The sequence below is a fragment of the Oncorhynchus mykiss genome, chromosome 12 (assembly GCF_013265735.2).
Source record: "Oncorhynchus mykiss isolate Arlee chromosome 12, USDA_OmykA_1.1, whole genome shotgun sequence".
Classification (NCBI taxonomy): domain Eukaryota; kingdom Metazoa; phylum Chordata; class Actinopteri; order Salmoniformes; family Salmonidae; genus Oncorhynchus; species Oncorhynchus mykiss.
Genome location: NC_048576.1, coordinates 79,699,294 through 79,726,700, shown reverse-complemented (window position 1 = coordinate 79,726,700; position 27,407 = coordinate 79,699,294). Strand labels below are relative to the sequence as shown.

The window sequence follows — 27,407 nt, the reverse complement described above, 5'->3', positions numbered from 1 at the left end:
ACAGATCCTAGCTCAGTGTCCCGTGTCAAGTCGATCTTCTCTCCCCTTAAAATGGCTTTTGGAGGTGGCTTGTTTCCGCCCTTTATCTGTCCCTGTACCTGTACCTGTACCTGTGTATGTGTGTGTGTGTGTCAGGGTGGGGACAACCCTCTCTCTCTGTCTGGCCCAGGGAACCTGCGTGGAGCCTTAGTGGGACAGCATGGGGCCTTAGTGGGCCTGTGTGTGACCTTAGTGGGCCTGTGTGGGGCCTTAGTGGGCCTGTGTGCCTCCAAGCCATCACGGTGTGAGAGATAAGAGGAGCGGAGGAAGATTAAGGGATTAAGCTTCCCTCTGGGTCTGTTCCACAGCACACACAGCGTCAGGCCGGCCCCAGTGCACGCTGCCCTTCACAGAGAAACGCGGGACGCTGTGGAGATAATGCTGAAATTACCAGACTGCCCCAGTTTGACAGCAGTCCAAGCGTTTGGGGGGGATGTTATTTGCCGTTTGAATCTGTCGGTTTTTTTCTTCCTCTCTGTCCTCTGCAATAGGGAAATGACAGCAGGCGCAGACAACAGTGCTACTGATTGCCTCTTACTTTAACCCTGTCTGCATAAGAGCAAAGGGCCGGTGTCTGGGAACAAAGGTGCTGGACTCCACAATGATATATGGCTCAAACAAAGCCCCATGTCGTAGCACTGTTTGTGAGTGGCTGTTAGCGACACCAGCGGAGGGAACAGTGTAGAGGAAAAGTGGCTTAATGCGGTCCTGTCGGCCCTGGGCATTTGGCCTCCCTCCCTCCCTCCTCTCCTCACCTCCAGCTAAGCCCTGGGTCTCAGTGCCCTCTGACCAGTCCTAGGGTATCTCGCCCCATCGCTCAAGCCGTCAGCCTTTCCCCCTGTGCTCTACTGCCATTAGTTTTGGCAGTGGCCACTGCACGGACACTGAACGGCTTCAGACTGCCGGAGTGCGCCCAGAGGTCTCCTGTGACAACAACAGCAAGTCCCACAAGCCTCTCTGTCCTCCACTATCATTCAGAAGACAGTAGCCATGTCTGTCACTGTCATGGCCTAGTCAAATTCCATTCATTTCAACAGTCCTGAAGCACTTGCCATTAAAAAGATCATCCAGGATGATACCACAACATGAGACCCTGCTTCACAGGGAATATATACTTACTTCGTATTTACTTCGCCACCGTGGCCTTTTTTTTGCCTTTATCTCCCTTATCTGCTCACATTGTATGTAGACTTATTTTTCTACAATATTATTGACTGTATGTTTGTTTTACTCCATGTGTAACTCTGTGTTGTTGTATGTGTCAAACTGCTTTGCTTTATCTTGGCCAGGTCGCAATTGTAAATGAGAACTTGTTCTCAACTAGCCTACCTGGTTAAATAAAGGTGAAATAGAAATAAATAAAAGAGAAATATTAGGAATGGATGTATTCATATTCATACACACACGTGACGTGCACACACACTGGGGCGAGACACAATAACAAGTGTGTTGCACTGTTGTGGGCAGGATTTGACATGTGTGCAAGTGATTTATTGTGGCTGTGTGTTGTTGGGTTTTGTTGCTGTAATCAGAAGCACTGTCCCAGGGCATGGCCATCCCACAGGAACTCCTATGCCTGGCCTTAGCCATGACTTCCTGCCTCCATGGGCAGGGAGGATGACTCAAATACAGCGCCTGGCCCATCTGCCCTCTGACCTGATTCCCCAAAGAGCCCTGGCCACAGTCCTTAGACGTTCCATCTCCACGGTAGTGTAGCTCGCCTTTGGACTAATAGAAAACATGTATTATTACCAGCCTCCTATTAGTGCTGAGCGATTAACTGAAATGTTGGTTATTTTTTCCCCTTTTTACTTCTGTGAGCTCAATGCACACTTTCCGCAGTTTCTCTATAGATTAATCAGATCAAGCCCGAACTGTGCGGTGTAGGAGGGAGTTGTAGTTTCCAACAGGCCAATATTCTACATAGTTTAGAGCAGAAAACGTGGGTAATTAACTACCTACTTGTCCGGTCTGTGTGGGTGCACTGAGAGGGACTAGAAGAGACAGAAGATGGAGAGAGAGGAGTTGCTTCGGGAGGTATCTCTACCTGAAAATACATGATTTAAGTGGTTGACATTTGGTATTCAGCAGTCATAAAAGTATGCCTTGTTTACTTTGAAGAACTATTAAAACATTGATTTTGTCAGACAGCAGCTCAATAGAACTGGTGGCACAGCTAGCAGTGCTAGCTGTGCCACCAGAGACTCTGGGTTCGCGCCCAGGCTCTGTCGCAGCCGTGGGGCAACGCACAATTGGCCTAGCGTCGTCCGGGTTAGGGAGGATTTGGCCGGTAGGAATATCCTTGTCTCATCGCGCACTAGCGACTCCTGTGGCATGCCGGGTGCAGTGCACGCTAACCAGGTCGCCAGGTGCATGGTGTTTCCTCCGACACATTGGTGCGGCTGGCTGGCTCGGCTGGCTTCCGGGTTGGATGCGCGCTGTGTTAAGAAGCAGTGCGGCTTAGTTGGGTTGTGTTTCGGAGGAAGCATGGCTTTCGACCTTCGTCTCTCCCGAGCATGTACGAGAGTTGTAGCGATAAGACAAGATAGTAACTACTAACAATTGGATAAGGGGGAAAAATTCAACAACAACAAAAATATTTACACAATAACTAAAATATATTATTAAAGTAAAGTTGTGAATAAAACATGAATAAGTGGTACATCATGGGACATCATGGGACTTTTATTCATTGTTTTATTCTGTGTTGTTACACCATTGTCTTGTTACACCACAATAAATAGTGCATTTAATGTAAAAAAAAACGTAATCGAAAACTTGATTATTTTTTAATAATCAAACCGAAACCGAACCGACCTCAAAAAGCACTCTCAGCACTACCACCTATATACCCACCGTAGGATATAGGATGGAGATGGGCCAATGATCCATTGGTGCTAATAGAAAAACAGTAGGTGAACAGCTTCATTTTTCAGTTGGAGTAATGACTGCTCTTCCCAATTAAGTTTTTAATTCCTTCTCCCACTCTGGCAAATTAATACACAGGTCCTGACTTCCCAAGTGCCTTCAGAAAGTATTCATACCCCTTGAATTATTCCATATTTTGTTGTGTTACAGCCTATTTTTTCCCCCCATAATGACAAAGTGAAAACATGTTTTTAGAAATGTTTGCTAATTTATTGAAAATGAAATATAGAAATATCTATTTACATAAGTATTCACACATGTTCAAATCACCTTTGGTCTTTCTGGGTCTCTAAGAGCTTTGCACATCTGGATTGTACAATATTTGTACAATATTTGCACATAATTACTTCAACATGATTCAAGATCTGTCAAGTTGGTTGTTGACCATTGATAGACAGACATTTTCAAGTCTTGCCATAGATTTTCAAGCTGATTTAAGTCAAAACTGTATCTGGGCCACTCAGGAATATTCAATGTCATCTTGGTAAGCAACTTTTAGGTTATTGTCCTGCTGAAAAGTGAATTTGTCTGCCAGTGTCTGTTGGAAAGCAGACTGAACCAGGTTTTCCTCGCGAATTTTGTCTGTGCTTTGCTCAATTCTATTTATTTTTATCTTAAAAACAAGCATGCCCATAACATGATGCAGCCACCACCATGCTTGAAAATATGAGGAGAGGTACTCAGTGATGTGTTGTATTAGATTTGCCCAAAACTTAACGGTTTGAATTCAGGATATAAAGTTAATTTCTTTACTTTAACATTTTTTTACTTTAATGCCTTATTGCAAACAGGATACATGTTTTGGAATATTTTTATTCTGTACAGGTTTCCTTCTTTTCACTCTGTCAATTAGGTTAGTATTATGGATTAACTACAATGTTGTTGATCCATCCATCCACAGTTTTCTCCTGTCATAGCCAATAAACTCAAAACTGTTGGCATCGTGGTGAAATCCCTGAGAGGCTACCTTCCTCTCCGGTAACTGAGTTCTGAAGGACGCCTGTATCTTTGTAGTGACTGGGTGTGTTGATACACCATCCATAGTGTAATTATTAACTTCACCATGCTCAAAGGGTTATTCAATGCCTGCTTTTATATGTTTACCAATCTACCAATATGTGCCCTTCTTTGCAAGGCATTGGAAAACACTTTTACTCCTGAACTTATTTAGGCTTGCCATAACAAACTTATTTAGGCTTGCCATAACAAACGTATTTAGGCTTGCCATAACAAACTTATTTAGGCTTGCCATAACAAACTTATTTAGGCTTGCCATAACAAACTTATTTAGGCTTGCCATAACAAACTTTTAGGCTTGCCATAACAAACTTATTTAGGCTAGTCATAACAAACTTATTTAGGCTTGTCATAACAAACTTATTTAGGCTTGCCATAACAAAGGGGTTGAATTCTTATTGACTCAAGGCATTTCAGCCTTTGATTTTTTATTAAATTGTAAACATTTCTAACTTCCACTTTGACATCATGGGGTATTGTGTGTAGGCCAGTGACACAACATCTCAATTGAATCCATTTTAAATTCAGGCTGTAACACATCAGCATGTGGAAAAGGTCAAAGGGTGTGAATAGTTTCTGAAGGCTCTGGACGTCTTGGTTTGCTCCTGTGCAACACAGTACGTGTAAAGAAAAGGGGGTCTCTTCAATAATGCAGCAGGCCGTTGCTGCTTCGCCATTCTGAATGAGGGATGAATTTGGGGAGCGTTAACACACCACCGTTCTGTTCTTTCTCATGTGGACCATGTTGTGCACCTACAGAGGGAACACATGGCTCTCCTCCCCAGTCTCACAAGGGATCACTCATTCTCCGCTGCCTCAGCTACCAGATATTAAACAGCTCCCTCTGGCTGTGTTCTGGGCGTCTTGCACCTTGCCGTGCCTCAGTGTTCAACTCTTCCATTTAAAGAAATTAGACGTTTTGAAGGGTTTCATATGCATACTTGAAAAATGAATAGAATATGCAGTTTTGAAATGTTCCCAACAATGGACAATGTTTCAAACCCAATGTTTTAGTTTTAGTAAGTGCTTGTATTATTTGTTTGAGAATATGGTAATACACATGCTGTTGTGGGTGGTTGTGTAACTGTCTGAGTTTCCAACAGGGGGGCTACGCTGCGTACCGATACGCCCAGCCCACCACCGCTGCTGCCTACAGTGACAGGTGAGTACATTCCACCTGCTGCATAACATAAAGCACATAATATTACTTGAACAAATGAAAGACCATTGTAATTGTGATGGATTCAATTAGAAGTTGTGACAAGGTCTGACAAGTGACTTCAACCTTCCCCCCACACTCCAAAGTATCTCCCACATAGAAGGGTGAAGATAAACTCGCTCTGGAGTTGTGACCCTCCCTCAGATTGAACTGTCCATTAGGAGATCCACAATGGCCTCAGGCTAAAGCACACAAAAAAGTAACCTTGTTCGACATGATGATCTATCCCATGCCTCTCTGCCTTTGACGGGCGAGAGGGCATATCAACTGTATTTATGAATGGCCTGCGGTCTGCGGGAGGAAGGGAGAGAGGGATGGATGGATGGGCAGGGACTCTATCACTTCTGACTGATGTCATTCGGGTTCAGGTGTGCTCCGTTTGAGGAGGCGTGGCTGATTCATTCGGGCCTTCAAAGCCGCTGTCAGGCTGGATGTGGGCTGGTTTGGGAATCTAATCTGGGAGGGATTGAGCATGTCACTTGTGATAACGTACACCCTGCCTGAGAACCTGAAGATCATATCGATAATGTGAGATTTATCTGACCTCACCGCACTGTGAATTATGAGCAGCCGTGCTCGGAGGGAGCAGAAATTGGACAGCGGCTTTTTCCTCTGGGAGGGATTTAATTCCTGTTTCTCTTGCCTATATTTTCCTCCTGAGATTTAATGTAATTCGCCCGAGTTGTTTGTTTTGCTTTGTTTTGCTTCCCTTGTCTGTTTGTTTCTTTTTGAATAAGCGGTCATGCCCATTGGATCAATAGGGGTTTGTCTCAGCAATACCTTATCAGACTTACCAGCGGAGCAATCAGCCAATCATGAAAGGAGGTCACAGGGATCATAAGAGGCTTGTAAAATCCCCATAAAATATGAAACATTCATTTTTCAAAATGCTTGTGCCCACAGGCCTGCTTTGTATTACCGAAGCCCTGCCAGGGGCCAATCAGCGTAGTGAAGCCGCGTGACGTACGTTCTGAGGGGCCGTTTGACCTCGAGGTAGTTAGCAATGCCACTCTGGTGAGAGCCCATTTTGTAGATAGATTAGCCTTAGTGGGACTCTGGGGTTTGGTGCTCACAGTAGATAAGAGTATCACAGAGACCACCCCTGACCATGTCGTGGTACAGCCCATCCTCTTCCCTGGAGCCTTCTCATCCAGCTCCTTCCCCCTCCACGTCCTGCTCACTGACCTTGGGTGTTGGACTCCAATGGGACACACCATATTTAGATCTTATATAACTCAATGTCCTCCTCGCCCCGCTCCAGCCTTGTAGGCTGGATGTCTTGTCTCCTTAAGGAAAATGACATTTCTCCCTCTCTCCTCTTGGTTTTTATTCCTGGTTGATTTGGTGCCCTCAGTGCTTGGCTGGGAGTGCCTTATCTGCTCCGTACAGACCCTCATTTGCAAGCGAGCATTGAAGAAAAAAAGTAAATAAAGGAATATGTGAAGTCGAGTAAATAAATAAATAAGGCACACATCTTGTCCTGTCGCAGAAGGAAATTGGAAGGATTAGTTCCAAACCAGCAACAATGAAAAGACAGTGGTGTGAGCCCACTGTTCAGCTTGGGTAAACAACAGCAGGGTGAGAGAGCGTACACAGACTGGGCCCAAGCCCTCCAGCACCTCTATCTTTCTCTGTTTTCTCTTTCTTTCTCTCTCTCTCTCTGTCTCTCTTTCTCTCACCCCTCAGTACCCATCACTGCCAACTAATCGAGGTGACAGTGAAAAGGACAATGTGTATTCACAGAGAATGATCCAACCACCTTTGAACTCCTTTTCTACTCAGCCTTGTATCATTTTCTAAACCAGGGGGTAGAGAGAGGGAAATAATTGTTTTAGAGACTTGAAAGTGTTGACTTTAGGGCCAAGTATCCAACAAGCATTGAAAATATACTCTACGTCAATGACCCTAATCTCCTGGCCTTTTCCATTGCAGCTATGGCAGAGTCTATGCAACAGCAGACCCCTACCACCACACAATCGGCCCTGCCGCTACATACAGTGTGGGGACCATGGTAAGTACGCTCTCGCTTTCCTCTGCACCCTGTTGTTGGCTAGCCACACTAACACAGAGCAGAGGCCGCCAGCTGCAGTCCTCTCTCGCTTTCCTCTGCACCCTGTTGTTGGCTAGCCACACTAACACAGAGCAGAGGCCGCCAGCTGCAGTCCTCTCTCGCTTTCCTCTGCGCCCTGTTGTTGGCTAGCCACACTAACACAGAGCAGAGGCCGCCAGCCGCAGTACTCTCTCACTCCAGGAGCACTCGGAGATAAAGACCATTGAACTAAGCCAAGTCAGTGGGCTTTATTTCCTCTTGTCATGCTGTTTGGCACAACCTAGTGGAGTGCAGCAGAATTCCCTAGCATGTGGTCATTGTGAATTCAGTGAAATGGATTTGTTTCATGTTATGTCACACAAGCTCACCTCATACATACAATATTAATTTGATTCAGGCTTTTTACTGCTAAAATGGGAATGGTCACTACAACTAATTCAATCCAAACACATGTGCATCTTCAACACTAGTATAATCATTATATTCCTGCCACTATTCAACTACAAATGAGTTGTTCCATTCTTCCTTTCAGCCAAACTCTAAACTTAAAGGGGTGAAGTTGAATGGTTAATGTCTGTTTTTAGCTAGCTTTTGCAGCTAACATCAAAGATGAAAATAATATCAGTAAAAGACCGTCCTATAATGGGGAGTTTCTCAATGTTTTATTTTACAATGAGGGCATGGCACTGGGCTCATAGACTAATTTGAAAGATTAACGACCATCAAACGCATGCAGCAGTGTGCCGTGGGACATGGAAGAGAAAGAGAGGGATGGGGGGAGGGAGTTCTCTCACTCACCCCTCCAGTCCACAAGGTTGATGGGACGAGCGCTCTCTGCCAGACAAATGGCTTAAATGTACCATTCCGGCATGCATGCGATTTTTCAACAACATAAAAAACAGCGTACAGTTCCCCGGTGCAGCTGCTAGCTAAAAGCTTTCATTAATTAAGACATTTATTTTTTTCCTCTTCATTTACTTAATTAAAAACTGTGCTTCTTTTCCTCCAAATTTCCTTCCCTTCTCTGCCACTCTTAGTCACCCTTTCTTAGCCAGGCTGAATTTGGCCCTTCATGTCTGAGCTTGGGTTGTGTGTGTGGGGCAAGTTGAGGGGATCACTGTGGTGGGGTGGAAGCTGGTGAGGTGCGAGACCCTGGTAGTGAATAAACCATCTTGACACAATAGGAGTTCAGATCTTACAGTGAAGAGACACACCATGAAATATATTCAGGAAAAAATTGGTTTGGTTATTAATTCTTTAGTCCTCTTTGATTAATGGTTCCAAAGGAGAGAGCAGCGATTTTTGCATTTAGAAACCTTTCAATAATTAGTTCCTCTGAGGTTGCTGAAAATTCTCTTTGCTGATTTCCAGTGTGCAAAAAAATTGCAAATGCTTTTTTATACTGATGAAAATTTTATACAAGCAAGAGGGTTCCTTTAAATTAAGGGTTATTAGCCTTTGAAGGTTTGTGTGTGTGTGTGTGTGTGTGTGTGTGTGTGTGTGTGTGTGTGTGTGTGTGTGTGTGTGTGTGTGTGTGTGTGTGTGTGTGTGTGTGTGTGTGTGTGTGTGAGTGTGTGTGTGTGTGTGTGTGTGTGTGTGTGTGAGTGTGTGTGTGTGTGTGTGTGTGTGTGTGTGTGTGTGTGTGTGTGTGTGTGTGTGTGTGTTTGCCCTGGTTACCCAGAGCATGGCAGTAGACCTAGGGAGCAATATCCTCTGGTGAAATACACATCCATAAAGGTGTGGGCACCATGGTTGGACTTGAAAGAGAATTATGATTAAACTCCTTTGAACTTAATTCGCTTTGGTTGGATCTATGACATTGTTGTAGCCTGGAAAGCCATTCCGTGAGGAATGTTTTCCTACAGTCAAAAGCATGAAACAAACACAGTATTTTCCAATTTGTTGCTTAATGTAATTAATGCATGGAAACTGCATTTGAGGGCGGGGCCCACTTCTCCATGTGGCAAGCCAAAAGAAGAATATTAATTTCTAGGAAAGGGTTTTTCTCTCTGGTACAAATATCAAAATGATTTCAGACTAAGTTCATACTTTATCACTACCAGGTTCTTTATCCTCCAGCTCCAACACCTGGACCGCCCGTCCTCAGAACACACACATACCCAACTTCTGCATACTCTAATGAACAAGAACTATTATTACTTTGATTAAACCAGCTCAATTAAATGTTATTTAATCCGATGTCCTTCAGACAGACGTTTTAACAAAACCAATAAAGGAAGGAAATTTGTGGAAAAAACAGAACTCAACAACCAAGCTGTCACCACCTTAATACTGATTGGTCCTTTTTCATCTTTGATGTTGCAGGCTAGCCTATACAGAGGAGGGTACAGTCGCTTCACTCCCTACTAACAGAAAGAAAAGAGAGAAAGACAGAGACATTACCCCCCAACAAACAAAAATCAAACCAATTAACAAACAAGCAAACACCTCATCCTTCGTGGAGCGCGAAATCAAACTAAAAGCTTCCAGGTTACCAATGCTGACCCCTCCCCCTGACACCCGCCCTCCCGCTACAGACGATTTCTACAACCTTGTTGATGTCATCATTGGTCTGCTCCTATGATTTGTTTTGTATTCATTTTGTGCTTTGGATTGATTTCGGAGAAGTTATGTTCTGCACATGTGACTGCTGTAGATGGGTGCTGTGTCACCATAACCAATGTGAGCCTACTGTAGTACGCATGATGCATGATCAGAGGGGTGTGTTTCTGCAGTGACCGTCAGATGGATGACAATCTAGTGGGGCATTAGATACACTGTTATTTAGCCTATTCTTGAATTGGAATTCAATGAAATTCAAGCAGGAAACAAAATATTGTATTCCAATTAGCATTAGAAATACATAATTATAATAATAACAAAGACGATGCACATGCCCTGCTAATTCTTATTTCACAAGACGCCACTGCCAACTGTATGATTGCTCTGTAATGTTGGAGTGTCCTAATGCACTTGAATTGGAGTCCTAACAGTGATGTGGTGTGACAGCATGCAGAGTGAGCGCCATTGCACCACAGTGAGGGGTCAGAGTTCACCTGGGGTTGAGACTGGGCTAGCTCTCGCTAACGTGATGGCACTCTAGGCTAAAGGACTTAGGATTGTGAAGGATTCAATGTCTTTGTTTATTTCAGGCACATTTTTTCCACACTGATTTGCATGTTCACGTATAATTAACTGAAGTGTACAGTGCATTCAGAAAATATTTAGACCCCTTGACTTTTTCTACATTTTGTTACGTTACAGCCTTATTACAAAATGTATTCAATTGTTTCCCCACCTCATCAGTCAACACACAGTACCCCAGAATGACAAAGCAAAAACATGTATTTTTTATTTTCTTGAAAATCTATGTAAAATAAACAGAAATATCAGATTTAGTATTCAGCATTCAGCATTCAGACGCTTTACAAAGTGCTTTGTTGAAGCACCGTTGGTAGCAATTACAGCCTCGAGTCTTCTTGGTTATGACGCTGCAAGCTTGGCACACCTGTATTTGGGGAGTTTCTCCCATTCCTCTCTGCATATCCTCTCAAGCTCTGTCAGGTTAGATGTGGAGCGTTGCTGCTCAGCTATTTTCAGATCTCTCCAGAGATGTTCGATCGGGTTCAAGTCCGGTCTCTGGCCGCTCTCTTTACTTTGCTCCGTTCATATTTGCCTCAATCCTGACAAGTCTCCCAGTCCCTGTCGCTGAAAAACATCCCCACAGCCTGATGCAGGTTTCCTCCAGATGTGACGCTTGGCATTCAGGCCAAAAAGTTCAATCTTGATTTCATCAGACCAGAGAATCTTGTTTCTCAAGATCTGAGAGTCTTCAGGTGCCTTTTGGCAAACTCCAAGCGGACTGTCATGTGCCTTTTACTGAGGAGTGGCTTCCGTCTGGTCACTACCATAAAGGCCTGATTGGGGGAGTGCTGCAGAGATGGTTGTCGTTCTGGGAGATTCTCCCATCTCCACAGAGGAACTCTAGAGCTCTGTCAGAGTGACCATCGGGTTCTTGGTCACCTTCCTGACAAAGGCCCTTCTCCCCCGATTGCTCATTTTGGCCGGGCGGCCAGATCTAGGAAGAGTCTTGGTGGTTCCAAACGTCTTTCATTTAAGAATGGTGGAGACCACTGTGTTCTTGGGGACCTTCAATGCTTCAGAAATGTTTTGGTACCCTTCTCCAGATCTGTGCCTCGACACAATCCTGGCTCTACAGACAATTCTTTCGACCTCATGGCTTGGTGTTTGCTCTGACATGCTGTGGGACCTTGTACAGACAGGTGTATGGCTTTCCAAATCATGTCCAATTAATTGAATTTACCACATGTGGACTCCAATCAAGTTGTAGAAACATCTCAAGGATGTTCAATGGAAACAGGATGCACCTGAGCTCAATTTCGAGTCTCATAGCAAAGGGTCTGAATACTTGTAAATAAGCTATTTCTGTTTTTTATTTTGAATACATTTGCAAACCTTTCTAAAAACCTATTTTTACTATGTCATTATGGGGTATTGTGTGTAGATTGCTGAATAAAAAATGTAATTGAATAATTTTTAGAATAAAGCTGTAACATAACAAAATTTGCAAAAAGTCAAGTTGTCTGAATGCTTCCCGAAGGCACTATACAGTGGGGAGAACAAGTATTTGATACACTGACGATTTTTCAGGTTTTCCTACTTACAAAGCATGTAGACTTCAACTTTGAGAGACGGAATCTAAAACAAAAATCCAGAAAATCACATTGTATGATTTTTAAGTAATTAATTTGCATTTTATTGCATGACATAAGGATTTGATACATCAGAAAAGCAGAACTTAATATTTGGTACAGAAACCTTTGTTTGCAATTACAGAGATCATACGTTTCCTGTAGTTCTTGACCAGGTTTGCACACACTGCAGCAGGGATTTTGGCCCACTCCTCCATACAGACCTTCTCCAGATCCTTCAGATTTCGGGGCTGTCGCTGGGCAATACGGACTTTCAGCTCCCTCCAAAGATTTTCTATTGGGTTCAGGTCTGAAGACTGGCTAGGCCACTCCAGGACCTTGAGATGCTTCTTATGGAGCCACTCCTTAGTTGCCCTGGCTGTGTGTTTCAGGTCATTGTCATGCTGGAAGACCCAGCCACGACCCATCTTCAATGATCTTACTGAGGGAAGGAGGTTGTTTGCCAAGAGCTCGCGATACATGGCCCCATCCAGCTTCCCCTCAATACGGTGCAGTCGTCCAATCCCCTTTGCAGAAAAGCATCCCCAAATGTTCCACCTCCATGCTTCACGGTTGGGATGGTGTTCTTGGGGTTGTACTCATCTTTCTTCTTCCTCCAAACACGGCGAGTGGAGTTTAGACCAAAAAGCTATATTTTTGTCTCATCAGACCACATGACCTTCTCCCATTCCTCCTCTGGATCATCCAGATGGTCATTGGCAAACTTCAGACTGGCCTGGACATGCGCTGGCTTGAGCAGGGGGACCTTTGTGCGCTGCAGGATTTTAATCCATGACGGCGTAGTGTGTTACTAATGGTTTTCTTTGAGACTGTGGTCCCAGCTCTCTTCAGGTCATTGACCAGGTCATGCCGTGTAGTTCTGGGCTGATCCCTCACCTTCCTCATGATCATTGATGCCCCACGAGGTGAGATCTTGCATGGAGCCCCAGACCGAGGGTGATTGACCGTCATCTTGAAATTCTTCCATTTTCTAATAATTGCGCCAACAGTTGCCTTCTCACCAAGCTGCTTTCCTATTGTCCTGTAGCCCATCCCAGCCTTGTGCAGGTCTACAATTTTATCCCTGATGTCCTTACACAGCTCTCTGGTCTTGGCCACTGTGGAGCGGTTGGAGTCTGTTTGATTGAGTATGTGGACAGGTGTCTTTTATACAGGTAACGAGTTCAAACAGGTGCTGTTAATACAGGTAATGAGTGGAGAACAGGAGGGCTTCTTAAAGAAAAACTAACAGGTCTGTGAGAGCCAGAATTCCTACTGGTTGGTAGGTGATCAAATACTTATGTCATGCAATAAAATGCTAATTACTTACTTAAAAATCATACAATGTGATTTTCTGGATTTTTGTTTTAGATTCAGTCTCTCACATTTGAAGTGTACCTATGATAAAAATTACAGACCTCTACATGCTTTGTAAGTAGGAAAACCTGCAAAATCGTCAGTGTATCAAATACTTGTTCTCCCCACTGTATGTGACGTTTAGAGGTGGGTAATCATTATTTTTAGTAGGCTACGCTGTCGACTCATCTATGAAGTACTGTAGTGCAATTCCTGATAACTATTCACTTTTCAGTATTGCACAAAACATTCTGTACCTCAGGATAAACCACTACAAGTGATTTGATCTGACAACTAATTGTATCAGTAGAATGCTTGTCTGTTTATTGAAGATTTTCTTGACATAATCAGTGCTTGACTTGGGCAGGAGCTTACCAGAGCTGAGCACTGACACCTCAGATTTTCTACTGCTTGAGCTCCTGCACCTAAATAAAACAATACCAGCACCCAAAATGACTAGCATAAGTCAAGCATACCCACCAAACACTACCAGTGGGTTCCCCCACTTTACAATGACAGAGCATTGCCTTATTGGTTTATTTTGCCTAAATCTCTCTGGAAGAGCTGAATTACTAGAGCAGGTACAGTGAGGGATTATAGACTTTCCATTATGAGGAGAGAAATGGACTGTGAACATGATTGTATCATATTCCACTTTCAGGAGAAAATACCTTGTTCCATACAGCTCTAGGAAGAGTCTCGGTGGTTCCAAACTCCTTCCATTTATGTATTATAACACCTGCGTGTTGTCATACCATGTTAATGTACTCGAGTACACGTCTTCAACTCAGTAGTTACCCCATATGAACTCTTGAGAAAATGGGAACATTTCAAAGAAACTATTTTGTAAGTAGATCAAGCCAAGAAACATGATATATAGATCCGAATACAAGTATGGAAATCTATAATTACTCAACTATTCGTATAATGATATCATTTACGTATGTATCCTCTCAAGTGTTATCTGTTTGTTAGAAGATGTGACATGTTTACAAAGACATCATATACGAGCAGTTATGTTTAGTCAACATGTTGAACATGATATAGATTCATGTTGTATACCAAAATAATATATCTTCACTTGATCGAAGAAAAGTCTAAAACATTGTTCTTCCTTTTATATACCAGTATTTAGGGTCCTACCATGGGGGCTTTTATATACCAGTATTTAGGGTCCTACCATGGAGGCTTTTATATACCAGTATTTAGGGTCCCACCATGGGGGCTTTTATATACCAGTATTTAGGGTCCTACCATGGGGGCTTTTATATACCAGTATTTAGGGTCCTACCATGGGGGCTTTTATATACCAGTATTTAGGGTCCCACCATGGGGGCTTTTATATACCAGTATTTAGGGTCCTACCATGGGGGCTTTTATATACCAGTATTTAGGGTCCCACCATGGGGGCTTTTATATACCAGTATTTAGGGTCCTACCATGGGGGCTTTTATATACCAGTATTTAGGGTCCTACCATGGGGGCTTTTATATACCAGTATTTAGGGTCCTACCATGGGGGCTTTTATATACCAGTATTTAGGGTCCTACCATGGGGGCTTTTATATACCAGTATTTAGGGTCCCACCATGGGGGCTTTTATATACCAGTATTTAGGGTCCTACCATGGGGGCTTTTATATACCAGTATTTAGGGTCCTACCATGGGGGCTTTTATATACCAGTATTTAGGGTCCTACCATGGAGGCTTTTATATACCAGTATTTAGGGTCCTACCATGGGGGCTTTTATATACCAGTATTTAGGGTCCCACCATGGGGGCTTTTATATACCAGTATTTAGGGTCCCACCATGGGGGCTTTTATATACCAGTATTTAGGGTCCTACCATGGAGGCTTTTATATACCAGTATTTAGGGTCCTACCATGGGGGCTTTTATATACCAGTATTTAGGGCCTACCATGGGGGCTTTTATATACCAGTATTTAGGGTCCTACCATGGGGGCTTTTATATACCAGTATTTAGGGTCCTACCATGGGGGCTTTTATATACCAGTATTTAGGGTCCCACCATGGGGGCTTTTATATACCAGTATTTAGGGTCCCGCCATGGGGGCTTTTATATACCAGTATTTAGGGTCCTACCATGGGGGCTTTTATATACCAGTATTTAGGGTCCTACCATGGGGACTTTTATATACCAGTATTTAGGGTCCTACCATGGGGGCTTTTATATACCAGTATTTAGGGTCCTACCATGGGGACTTTTATATACCAGTATTTAGGGTCCTACCATGGGGGCTTTTATATACCAGTATTTAGGGTCCTACCATGGGGACTTTTATATACCAGTATTTAGGGTCCTACCATGGGGGCTTTTATATACCAGTATTTAGGGTCCTACCATGGGGGCTTTTATATACCAGTATTTAGGGTCCTACCATGGAGGCTTTTATATACCAGTATTTAGGGTCCTACCATGGGGGCTTTTATATACCAGTATTTAGGGTCCTACCATGGAGGCTTTTATATACCAGTATTTAGGGTCCTACCATGGGGGCTTTTATATACCAGTATTTAGGGTCCCACCATGGGGGCTTTTATATACCAGTATTTAGGGTCCTACCATGGGGGCTTTTATATACCAGTATTTAGGGTCCTACCATGGGGGCTTTTATATACCAGTATTTAGGGTCCTACCATGGGGGCTTTTATATACCAGTATTTAGGGTCCTACCATGGGGGCTTTTATATACCAGTATTTAGGGTCCTACCATGGGGGCTTTTATATACCAGTATTTAGGGTCCCACCATGGGGGCTTTTATATACCAGTATTTAGGGTCCTACCATGGGGGCTTTTATATACCAGTATTTAGGGGCCCACCATGGGGGCTTTTATATACCAGTATTTAGGGTCCTACCATGGGGGCTTTTATATACCAGTATTTAGGGTCCCACCATGGGGGCTTTTATATACCAGTATTTAGGGTCCTACCATGGGGGCTTTTATATACCAGTATTTAGGGTCCTACCATGGGGGCTTTTATATACCAGTATTTAGGGTCCCACCATGGGGGCTTTTATATACCAGTATTTAGGGTCCTACCATGGGGGCTTTTATATACCAGTATTTAGGGTCCCACCACGGGGGCTTTTATATACCAGTATTTAGGGTCCTACCATGGGGGCTTTTATATACCAGTATTTAGGGTCCCACCATGGGGGCTTTTATATACCAGTATTTAGGGTCCTACCATGGGGGCTTTTATATACCAGTATTTAGGGTCCTACCATGGGGGCTTTTATATACCAGTATTTAGGGTCCTACCATGGGGGCTTTTATATACCAGTATTTAGGGTCCTACCATGGGGGCTTTTATATACCAGTATTTAGGGTCCTACCATGGGGGCTTTTATATACCAGTATTTAGGGTCCTACCATGGGGGCTTTTATATACCAGTATTTAGGGTCCTACCATGGGGGCTTTTATATACCAGTATTTAGGGTGCTACCATGGGGGATTTTATATACCAGTATTTAGGGTCCTACCATGGAGGCTTTTATATACCAGTATTTAGGGTTCTACCATGGGGGCTTTTATATACCAGTATTTAGGGTCCTACCATGGGGGCTTTTATATACCAGTATTTAGGGTCCTACCATGGGGGCTTTTATATACCAGTATTTAGGGTCCTACCATGGGGGCTTTTATATACCAGTATTTAGGGTCCTACCATGGAGGCTTTTATATACCAGTATTTAGGGTTCTACCATGGGGGCTTTTATATACCAGTATTTAGGGTCCTACCATGGGGGCTTTTATATACCAGTATTTAGGGTCCTACCATGGAGGCTTTTATATACCAGTATTTAGGGTCCTACCATGGGGGCTTTTATATACCAGTATTTAGGGTCCCACCATGGGGGCTTTTATATACCAGTATTTAGGGTCCTACCATGGAGGCTTTTATATACCAGTATTTAGGGTCCTACCATGGGGGCTTTTATATACCAGTATTTAGGGTCCCACCATGGGGGCTTTTATATACCAGTATTTAGGGTCCTACCATGGAGGCTTTTATATACCAGTATTTAGGGTCCTACCATGGGGGCTTTTATATACCAGTATTTAGGGTCCTACCATGGGGGCTTTTATATACCAGTATTTAGGGTCCTACCATGGGGGCTTTTATATACCAGTATTTAGGGTCCTACCATGGGGGCTTTTATATGCCAGTATTTAGGGTCCTACCATGGGGGCTTTTATATACCAGTATTTAGGGTCCTACCATGGGGGCTTTTATATACCAGTATTTAGGGTCCTACCATGGGGGCTTTTATATACCAGTATTTAGGGTCCTACCATGGGGGCTTTTATATACCAGTATTTAGGGTCCTACCATGGGGGCTTTTATATACCAGTATTTAGGGTCCTACCATGGGGGCTTTTATATACCAGTATTTAGGGTCCTACCATGGGGGCTTTTATATACCAGTATTTAGGGTCCTACCATGGGGGCTTTTATATACCAGTATTTAGGGGCCCGCCATGGGGGCTTTTATATACCAGTATTTCAGGGTCCTACCATGGGGGCTTTTATATACCAGTATTTAGGGTCCCACCATGGGGGCTTTTATATACCAGTATTTAGGGTCCTACCATGGGGGCTTTTATATACCAGTATTTAGGGTCCTACCATGGGGGCTTTTATATACCAGTATTTAGGGTCCTACCATGGGGGCTTTTATATACCAGTATTTAGGGTCCCACCATGGGGGCTTTTATATACCAGTATTTAGGGGCCCACCATGGGGGCTTTTATATACCAGTATTTAGGGTCCTACCATGGGGGCTTTTATATACCAGTATTTAGGGTCCCACCATGGGGGCTTTTATATACCAGTATTTAGGGTCCTACCATGGGGGCTTTTATATACCAGTATTTAGGGTCCTACCATGGGGGCTTTTATATACCAGTATTTAGGGTCCCACCATGGGGGCTTTTATATACCAGTATTTAGGGTCCTACCATGGGGGCTTTTATATACCAGTATTTAGGGTCCCACCATGGGGGCTTTTATATGATTCAAAACAGCTTCAGACATTGTTGTTAATGTATTTGTAGGTGTTTCTGATTAAATTACACTGTGTGTGTGTGTGTGTGTGTGTGTGTGTGTGTGTGTGTGTGTGTGTGTGTGTGTGTGTGAATAGTAGGTTTGACACAGCTGGCGCAACTGGATTCTCTGTGGAACTAACACAGAGAATCCCCCAAGAACAACGGCTCACTGAAGTCAAGTTCCACTGTTTCTTCAACTCAATTAGTGTCTACGTCTTACGCTGAATTTACAGCAGTGGAAGTCTGCTGTTTGAACACATAGGCTTGAGACAGCTCCACACAAAATATATATATTATAAAAGAGACAGCTCTACACGCATACACTGAACGGCAAGGAAAATACTCCCCTCTGCCTTGGTCAAAGAGAACCTCATGGCTTTGAATTCTCCCTCTCACTGCCTACCAATTCCTAATGATGCCCGTCATTACAGCTGTTGTTTCAAAATCCTATTTAGCAGACGGCTACTTCTACACTGAACTTAATTGGGGAGAGAAACTTAGTAATTACTATAGTACCAGTTGATCCGCTTGAAAGGAAATAGACTATTTGAATCCCCCTGTTCAGTTTGGGTGCAGATAAGTCATACATGAGTTGAGTAGGAAAACCACAGTGTCAGAGACTGAGAGCTGACATCTTAATGAATGCTGCTCTTCTGAAGCTACCGTTTAGCAAATACACTGGAGGCCACAGTGTGACGAATAGTAATTCATGTTTTTCACTGGCTGTGTGTTTTTGAGGTTTGCCAACTTCTTTCCTCTAGTCTAGACATCCTGAAATCTCTCTCCATGACAACTCTTTGCCTCAATAAATCACTTTATAAGTCCTAACTCATTGATAACCTAACCTTGTAAAACCTTGTACAGTAAAATAGAATCTTCCACTTTAAGCACCCACTCATTTCCTGTCTGCACGTGAACGATAAGATGCAAGCTCCTATGAGAGGAACATCAATGCCCAGGAGGGGTGTTAGCCGCCATGCCTCACCACCACAAATTAGAGCAGGCTAATCAGCCACTATCAATCACTGTATCGCTAGCTTCACTTACAGGCCATTCCTACACTACATCTTCACTATAGCTATGTGCAGATCTCAGTCTACCAGCAGCTACATTTCACAGTTAAAAAAGAAAGTCATCCTAGAACACAACCTTTTCATTTACATCCTCTACTTTCAGGGTTACTCGGGGTCCGTTTTATTCATGAGGACATTGCAGTGATGTCATGTTTTTACTTGGATGGGTTTGAGTGTTGTCAGTTAAAGTTGTAATGTGTCCATACAACTCTTCCTCCCTTTATAATCAATGTATTCATTGTTACACTGTTACAATGTCAGATTATCAAGGCTTCATATAACATGTAAATAGCTACTATATATTGTGTCTTATTATATTTTGCTAAATATTAAAAATGTGTATCTATAGTGTAGAGGCTGAAAGGTTTTCCAGTTTTATAATATCCTCTATCCCATATACATTTGTTTTTCGTAGCTAGCTACATTATTAAAAACACTCAATGAAAGTGTTAAACCACAAGCCCAGGCATATACAGTCTGCTCACATTTAAACATGTTTATTTGTGTAAAATGAACGCAGTTTGTTAGTTCATTATGATGTATTTACTTTTCTAGTCAGTAAGCCTTGATAAGCCGACTGTTTAATGTCTTTGTCCATCCAAAAGATTTGTAGAGAAAAAGGGAAACAAGCTAAAAAAGTTTAAAAGTTCCTGTAAATATATACATGTATATACACATATATTACAAATTCTCTGATTATCGGGTTTCTATGTAATCATATATTATAGTGGTTTTATCTGTGTCTTTTCAATTCAGCTGAACTTGTTCTATGAATTGTACAGTATGTCATTTCTAAAAAAGTATATATTGTCTGAAAGGTGTAAGTAATTGGCTTTTGATTTATTGGTACAGTATATTACATTTCCTTTGTCTTCTTTCATCAATGACTTAGTTGTTAGTATATGTGACATATCTAAGCAACCTCTGATTGTTTTGAGTGTCAGAATAAAGCAGTTCTGAGAGCATTTTGTTTGTCATTGGAGCTCTATGTTTCATCTGTTGCCAGCTTGTTGATTGTAATCCTGATCAGGCACCGTAAAAGAGAGAGAGACAGAGGGAGATGGATGGAGAGACAGAGGGAAATGGATGGAGAGACAGAGGGATATGGAGGGAGAGATAGAGGGAGATGGAGGGAGAGACAGAGGGAGATGGAGGGAGAGACAGAGGGAGATGGAGGGAGAGACAGAGGGAGATGGATGGAGAGACAGAGGGAGATGGATGGAGAGACAGAGGGAGATGGAGGGAGAGACAGCGAGATGGAGGGAGAGACAGAGGGAGATGGAGGGAGAGACAGAGGGAGATGGAGGGAGAGACGGCGGGAGATGTGGGGAGAGACAGGGAGATAGAGGGAGAGACAGAGGGAGATGGAGGGAGAGACAGGGAGATGGAGGGAGAGACAGAGGGAGGTGGAGGGAGAGACAGGGAGATAGAGGGAGAGACAGAGGGAGATGGAGGGAGAGACAGGGAGATAGAGGGAGAGACAGCGAGATGGAGGGAGAGAGAGGGAGATGGAGGGAGAGACAGAGGGAGATGGAGGGAGAGACAGAGGGAGATGGAGGGAGAGACAGGGAGATGTAGGGAGAGACGGGGAGATGTAGGGAGAGACAGGGAGATGGAGGGAGAGACAGGGAGATGGAGGGAGAGACAGAGAGACAGAGGGAGAGACAGGGAGATGTAGGGAGAGACAGGGGAGAGAGAGAGTCAGAGGGAGCTGGAGGGGGAGACAGGGAGATGGAGAGAGAGACAAAGAGTCATTCTGGGCTGAGATTAGCATGCCACTCGTTCAATTGTTACTTATCCGGAGGAGGTGTGAAAAAGCACTACAAAGCCATGTCAAAATGAAAGCCTCGCCTCGCTGCTGCTGAATTAGGGAGAGACTGTCATGACAAGGGTCCAAGGACACCATCTCTCTCCTCCCTCCCTCTCTCTCCTCCCTCTCTCCCTCTCTATCTCCTCCCTCGCTCCTTCTCTCCCTCTCTCTTCTCCCTCTCTCCCTCTCTCTCCTCCCTCTATCCCTCTCTCTCCTCCCTCTCTCTTCTCCCTCTCTCCCTCTCTCTCCTCCCTCTCTCCATCTCACTTCTCCCGCTCTCCCTCTCTCTTCTCCCTCTCTCCCTCTTTCTTTTCCCTCTCTCCCTCGCTCTTCTCACTCTCTCCTTCTCTCTCCCGCTCTCTCCTCCCTTTCTCTCTCCCTCTCTCTCCTCCCTCTCTCTCATCCCTCTCTCCCTCTCTCTCATCCCTCTCTCCCTCTCTCTCCTCCCTCTCTCCCTCTCTCCTCCCTCTCTCCCTCTCTCCCTCTCTCTCCTCCCTCGCTCTCCCTCTCTTCTCCCTCTCTCCCTCTCTCCTCCCTCTCCTCCCTCTCTCCATCTCTCTTATCCCTCTCTTTCTCCTCCCTCTCTCTTTTACCTCTCTCTCCTCCCTCTCTCCCTCTCTCTTCTCCCTCTCTCTCCTCCCTCCCTCTCTCTCTCCCTCTCTCTCCTCCCTCTCTCTCCTCCCTCTCTCTTCTACCTCTCTCTCATCCCTCCCTCCCTCCCTCTCTCTCTCCCTCTCTCTCCTCCCTCCCTCCCTCTCTCTCTCCCTCTCTCTCCTCCCTCTCTCCCTCTCTCTCCTCCCTCTCTCCCTCTCTCTCCTCCCTCGCTCTCCCTCTCTTCTCCCTATCTCCCTCTCTCCTCCCTATCTCCCTCTCTCTCCTCCCTCTCTCCATCTCTCTTATCCCTCTCTTTCTCCTCCCTCTCTCTTCTACCTCTCTCCTCCCTCTCTCCCTCTCTCTTCTCCCTCTCTCTCCTCCCTCCCTCTCTCTCTCCCTCTCTCTCCTCCCTCGCTCTCCCTCTCTTCTCCCTCTCTCTCCTCCCTCTCTCTTCTACCTCTCTCTCCTCCCTCCCTCCCTCTCTCTTCTCCCTCTCTCCTCCCTCCCTCCCTCTCTCTCCTCCCTCTCTCTTCTACCTCTATCTCCTCCCTCTCTCCCTCTCTCTTGTCCCTGTCTCTCCTCCCTCCCTCTCTCTCTCCCTCTCTCTCCTCCCTCGCTCTCCCTCTCTTCTCCCGCTCTCTCCTCCCTCTCTCTCTCTCTCCCTCTCTCTCCTCCCTCGCTCTCCTTCTCTTCTCCCTTTCTCCCTCTCTCCTCCCTCTCTCCCTCTCTCTCATCCCTCTCCTCTCTCTCTCCCTCTCTCTCCTCCCTCTCTCCCTCTCTCCACTACTGCTATAGGCCTCAGTATGACTCTCTTCACTGTACACTGTAAACTCCAGTAGAGTGATAATGGCCCTCTGTTCTGTGGGGAAAAGTAACATTTGCTTTGGCCTACGCTCTTTAAAGCGCACTTTTGTGCTGTATGACTTTAAGACTGGCATGAAAAAAGAATGCTCTCTTTTTTCCCTCAAAAGCTTCCCTTTCAGTTGATTTTTTAAGCATGCTTCTCAATCGGGTGGTTTGACATCAATCCGTCAGCCCGTCTTAACCTGACATTGTGTACCTTTCCCCCTCCCTGGGGTGCAGTGCTTTAACAAAGATGGAGGGGAACTTTTGTGAGAGTAGTGTACTTTTTATTCTATACATTTTCTCAATGTTTATATTCAAAGAATTTTGACATTCTGGTTTCTGGTATGGAATCATCATATTGAATAGGTTTTTTTGAATAGGAAACACAGCAAACTTAACACAACAAACTTTATGATTAAAAGTAGTGAAATGCACAAGTAGGTTGTCTGTCTATATGTGTCAATCAGAGATGTTCTGCATACTCACCCGTGTCTCCCTGCTCTTCTTCCCCTTCACCTTCAGTAAATAACAAAGGCAACGCTGTGCTCAGTATTGATGGACATCACAGATGAAAACAACGAGAAGAGGAGAACTAGCTTTAAGAAAACAACAGGAGAAGAAGAGAAGGAGTCCCTCTACTGAGGCCGGTGAGGAATGACGGGAGGCGTGCGTGTGGAGTGGTGCCGCGGCGGTGTCAAAACCAGCCACAAGCGCTACAGACGGAGTGAGCCAGTTTCCACCAGGGACCACCTTTGCCGGATAGAAGAGAAAGACAACGAGAGAAAAAAGAGAGAAAGCATCCTGTTATTATTATAACACATTTTATTTTTCTATACTTTTGTGATTTACAGCTTGTGATTTACAAGTAAAAAGTGTGTATAAAACAGTATATATGTACAAATATGTTTTTATGTTTTTGGTAAGGAAGACGAACAGTTGGCCCTTGATGCTGATTCTGTGGTGGAGAGGGAGTGTCCTGCTCTTCTCTCTCTGGCACACCACTCCTGTCACTGACAGACAAGAGGAGGTGATATATATATATATATTTATTTATATATATATATATTTATATACAGTAATGTTACAGTGGCAGGCTAGGAGGGTTCAGCATCCGGGCAAAAGCATTGTATTACAAGTCCACTTTCTGTGGGTCGGAGTCAAAGGTTAGCTTCCAGCTGGAGGTCTCTATGGTTACACTTCCTGTGTGCGGTCTTTTCGTGGTCTCACTGATCCGCTTCCTTCCTTGCGCTGGTGCCACTGTTCCACTGTTCCACTTCCTTTTGCAGTGTCACTGGCCAACTTCCTATGGGTAGTCACTGCTGTTCTCTACTTCCCTGTGGATACTGTCGTCATGACTCCACTTCCTCCTGGCAGCACCACTGGTCCACTCTCCATGGGCAGTACTGTCACTGGTCTACTTCCCTGTGGATACTGTCGTCATGACTCCACTTCCTCCTGGCAGCACCACTGGTCCACTCTCCATGGGCAGTACTGTCACTGGTCTACTTCCCTGTGGATACTGTCGTCATGACTCCACTTCCTCCTGGCAGCACCACTGGTCCACTCTCCATGGGCAGTACTGTCACTGGTCTACTTCCCTGTGGATACTGTCGTCATGACTCCACTTCCTCCTGGCAGCACCACTGGTCCACTCTCCATGGGCAGTACTGTCACTGGTCTACTTGTATGTGGGTAAGCCAGTAGAGAAATGAGATAAGTTCCTCCCCCAGCAGAGGTCTCTGATTGACGACGAGAGAAAGAGAGTTTGATGCGTTAGTCCCTGACTTTCCTCACCTGCCAGGGTCAAAGCCCAAGCCTTTGTGTCTCTATCTGCACCAGTGGACAAAGTATCTCAAACAGACAGACCAACAAACCAGGGTGCATTTAACTAACGACGCACGTTTCCAGAGAAGAGAAATACTCATCAATGTCCATGTAACAATTGAATTATAATCGAATAATCTAATTGTAATACATCAGCAGGTGCATAACCAAAACACAAGCCTAAGGCATATGGACTATGTCGCTTGATAAACATTATAGAACTAGTGCCCATCCAATGGTAATAAAGGAATGAGGGCTGAAACATGTCAATTACAATGTTGTTTTGTCAATGTATTCTGAGAATATTTATTTGTGTGATTTGCAGCACTGAAAACTTTTAAAGAAGAAAAAAACGTTTTAATTTGTTGAAGCAACCTTACTTTATATCAGGAGAGTCACTGTAAACATGTGTTTAAACAAGAATGTTAGTTCAGTTCTTGAATGTATTTTAATGTCTAGGGTTTCCAACAAGTATGTATTCTTTTTCTGTATATAAATATATATATATATACATATATATATATATACATATCTATTATATGGGCTGTGGTGGTGTCAGGGAGTAGAGGGGGTAGATAAGGGGCACCCTCCTACAAGCTATACCCCTGATATACTGTAACATGTGATCATGTGTTATATGACTGAAAGCGTGATGGTGATTGTGTGAACTGATCTTCCCCTCCCCCTGCACTTAAAGAGATTGGACAGGATCTTAAGCACTTACAAATTCGTAACATGCTGTATGAATTGGATTTCGTAACATATCATGCACATTCTTTTTGCAAGACAAAATGGATGACGTTGTACACAATTGTGCACAGTTTTCGGGGACCGAAAAACTACTGGCTGAAATTATATGAAACCTTCATAATGCATCTTTAAACAAAGACACATGAACATACACTCAAATACAGAGAATCACAGAATCACAGACACACGTTTTGGCCTAGAAATATGCTACAGAACTGCTTAACAACTTGCTGATTGCCAACAGATAGCTAGTGCTCCAGAGAGTCATTCACAACTACTCTGGCCCTGCAGGGCCCCAACTACTCTGGCCCTGCAGGGCCCCAACTACTCTGGCCCTGCAGGGCCCCAACTGCTCTTGCCCTGCAGGGCCCCAACTACTCCGGCCCTGCAGGGCCCCAACTACTCCGACCCTGCAGGGCCCCAACTACTCCGGCCCTGCAGGGCCCCAACTACTCCGGCCCTGCAGGGCCCCAACTACTCCGGCCCTGCAGGGCCCCAACTACTTCGACCCTGCAGGGCCCCAACTACTCTGACCCTGCAGGGCCCCAACTACTCTGACCCTGCAGGGCCCCAACTACTTTCTCTTAGCTATATTACAGACACCCTTATGGAAATAACATGTATATTCATCATCACATTAAGTAACAGGTACTGTTGAGGAAGGCAATGATCATAAGCAGGTTTAGTGTATAGATGTAGATTTGATTGCGAGAGTTACATAGTGTATGTGGCTAACTAACTCCCAGTCAGTTTCAGGTGAAATGTGAGTGTGAAGAAACAGCAGGCAGGCAGGCAGGCAGGCAGGCAGGCAGGCAGGCAGGCAGGCAGGCAGGCAGGCAGGCAGGCAGGCAGGCAGGCAGGCAGGCAGTAGGCCGCCCTCCTGATCTCTGTGTAGACTGCAAGTACCAGTCCTTATCTTCCTGAGCCCTGAGCACAATGGCTTGAGCTGTGACATGAGCAGGATATCCCTCTGAGAGAGAGTTACTACTGTACCGCCCCCTCCCGTTCTACTGTGTGAGTCTACCGTCCCTTTTGTATTCCTGAACCTACTGTACATAATATCCCCCCTCCCCTCTGACTCCCAAAATCTTGTATTTTGTTCTATAATGACACATTTATTTATAAGGATTTTTTAAATATATCTCTTTCTCCTTTTTGTAAATGTTCCAGTTAAATAAAGTTCAAAAATGTTAAAAAATTCAATGGATATATTGAAAGGTAAAAGTCTCTAAAAGTCCCCTCTCCTCTGGCTCTGTATTCTAAACTTTGTGTTTCTCTTTCTGTATGCTTCTCTTATGTGCTTCAGATTAAGAGTTCTATTTATTATGACATTAACGTTATTATAATTATGACTAATTATTAATATTATCATCATCCTCATCATCATCATTATTATCATTAATAAACTTGTCTACTTCAACCAAAAGGTAGTGTATTTTTGGCCTGAGTGTTACAGTGTAGAGGAAGATGAGATACTGTAGCAGTGTGTGTAGTGTGTGTGGACTCCCTAAGGACAGAACATCCCTTGATGGGACATCACAATGACACCGAGAGCTGGGGGAGATGTGGCAGGTGGAAGGGGGACAGGGCACAACTCCTAGGGGAGGGGGGCTCCCCAGTGGAAGGACCTGGCTCCCGAGTGGGTGGACCTATGCCCATGGCAGCGCCCCTGCCCAGTCATGTGAAATCCATAGATTAGGGCCTAATTCATTTCTTTCAATTGACTGATTTCCTTATATGAACTGTAACTCAGTAAAATCGTTGAAATTATTGCATGTTGCATTTATATTTTTGTTCAGTATAGTAATACACGTGCCACATTCAACCAGTTAGCAAGTCCAACATTTCGGAGTTTTCCCAGTTTTGACTAGCACGTGAACGCTGAATATATGCTTCCAGTTATTATGGTAAGCGATCTACAAGTAACTGCCAAAATAAAGAAAGCATTTGAGTTAATGAAGGATACAACGAATATTGAAAGCAGCTGCTTCCCCACACGTGTGGTTCCTCAGTTAATTAAGCAATTAAAACATCCTATTATGCTCATGGTCATGTATAAAAATGCCCAGTTGCCCATTATTTTGGCTACCATGGCTAGAAAAAGTGTATGT

At 44.2% G+C, this 27,407-nt stretch overlaps 1 protein-coding gene across 7 annotated transcripts in view; it reads left to right on the top strand.

The window, feature by feature from the left end:
- The window catches only part of LOC110538551 (RNA binding protein fox-1 homolog 3), a 412,667-nt gene extending 385,945 nt beyond the window's left edge, over positions 1 to 26,722 (top strand). For 6 of the 7 annotated variants that reach the window (XM_036938644.1, XM_036938639.1, XM_036938638.1 and 3 more), the window contains 3 exons: positions 5,088 to 5,146; positions 7,136 to 7,214; positions 9,579 to 10,800. In XM_036938644.1, the coding sequence (XP_036794539.1) occupies positions 5,088 to 5,146; positions 7,136 to 7,214; positions 9,579 to 9,623 (183 nt within the window). In that variant the 3' untranslated portion in view covers positions 9,624 to 10,800. Of the gene's footprint in view, positions 1 to 5,087; positions 5,147 to 7,135; positions 7,215 to 9,578; positions 10,801 to 23,244 lie in introns of those variants that run through there. The other variant, XM_036938643.1, reaches the window with a different exon arrangement.
- Positions 26,723 to 27,407: the final 685 nt, after the last annotated feature.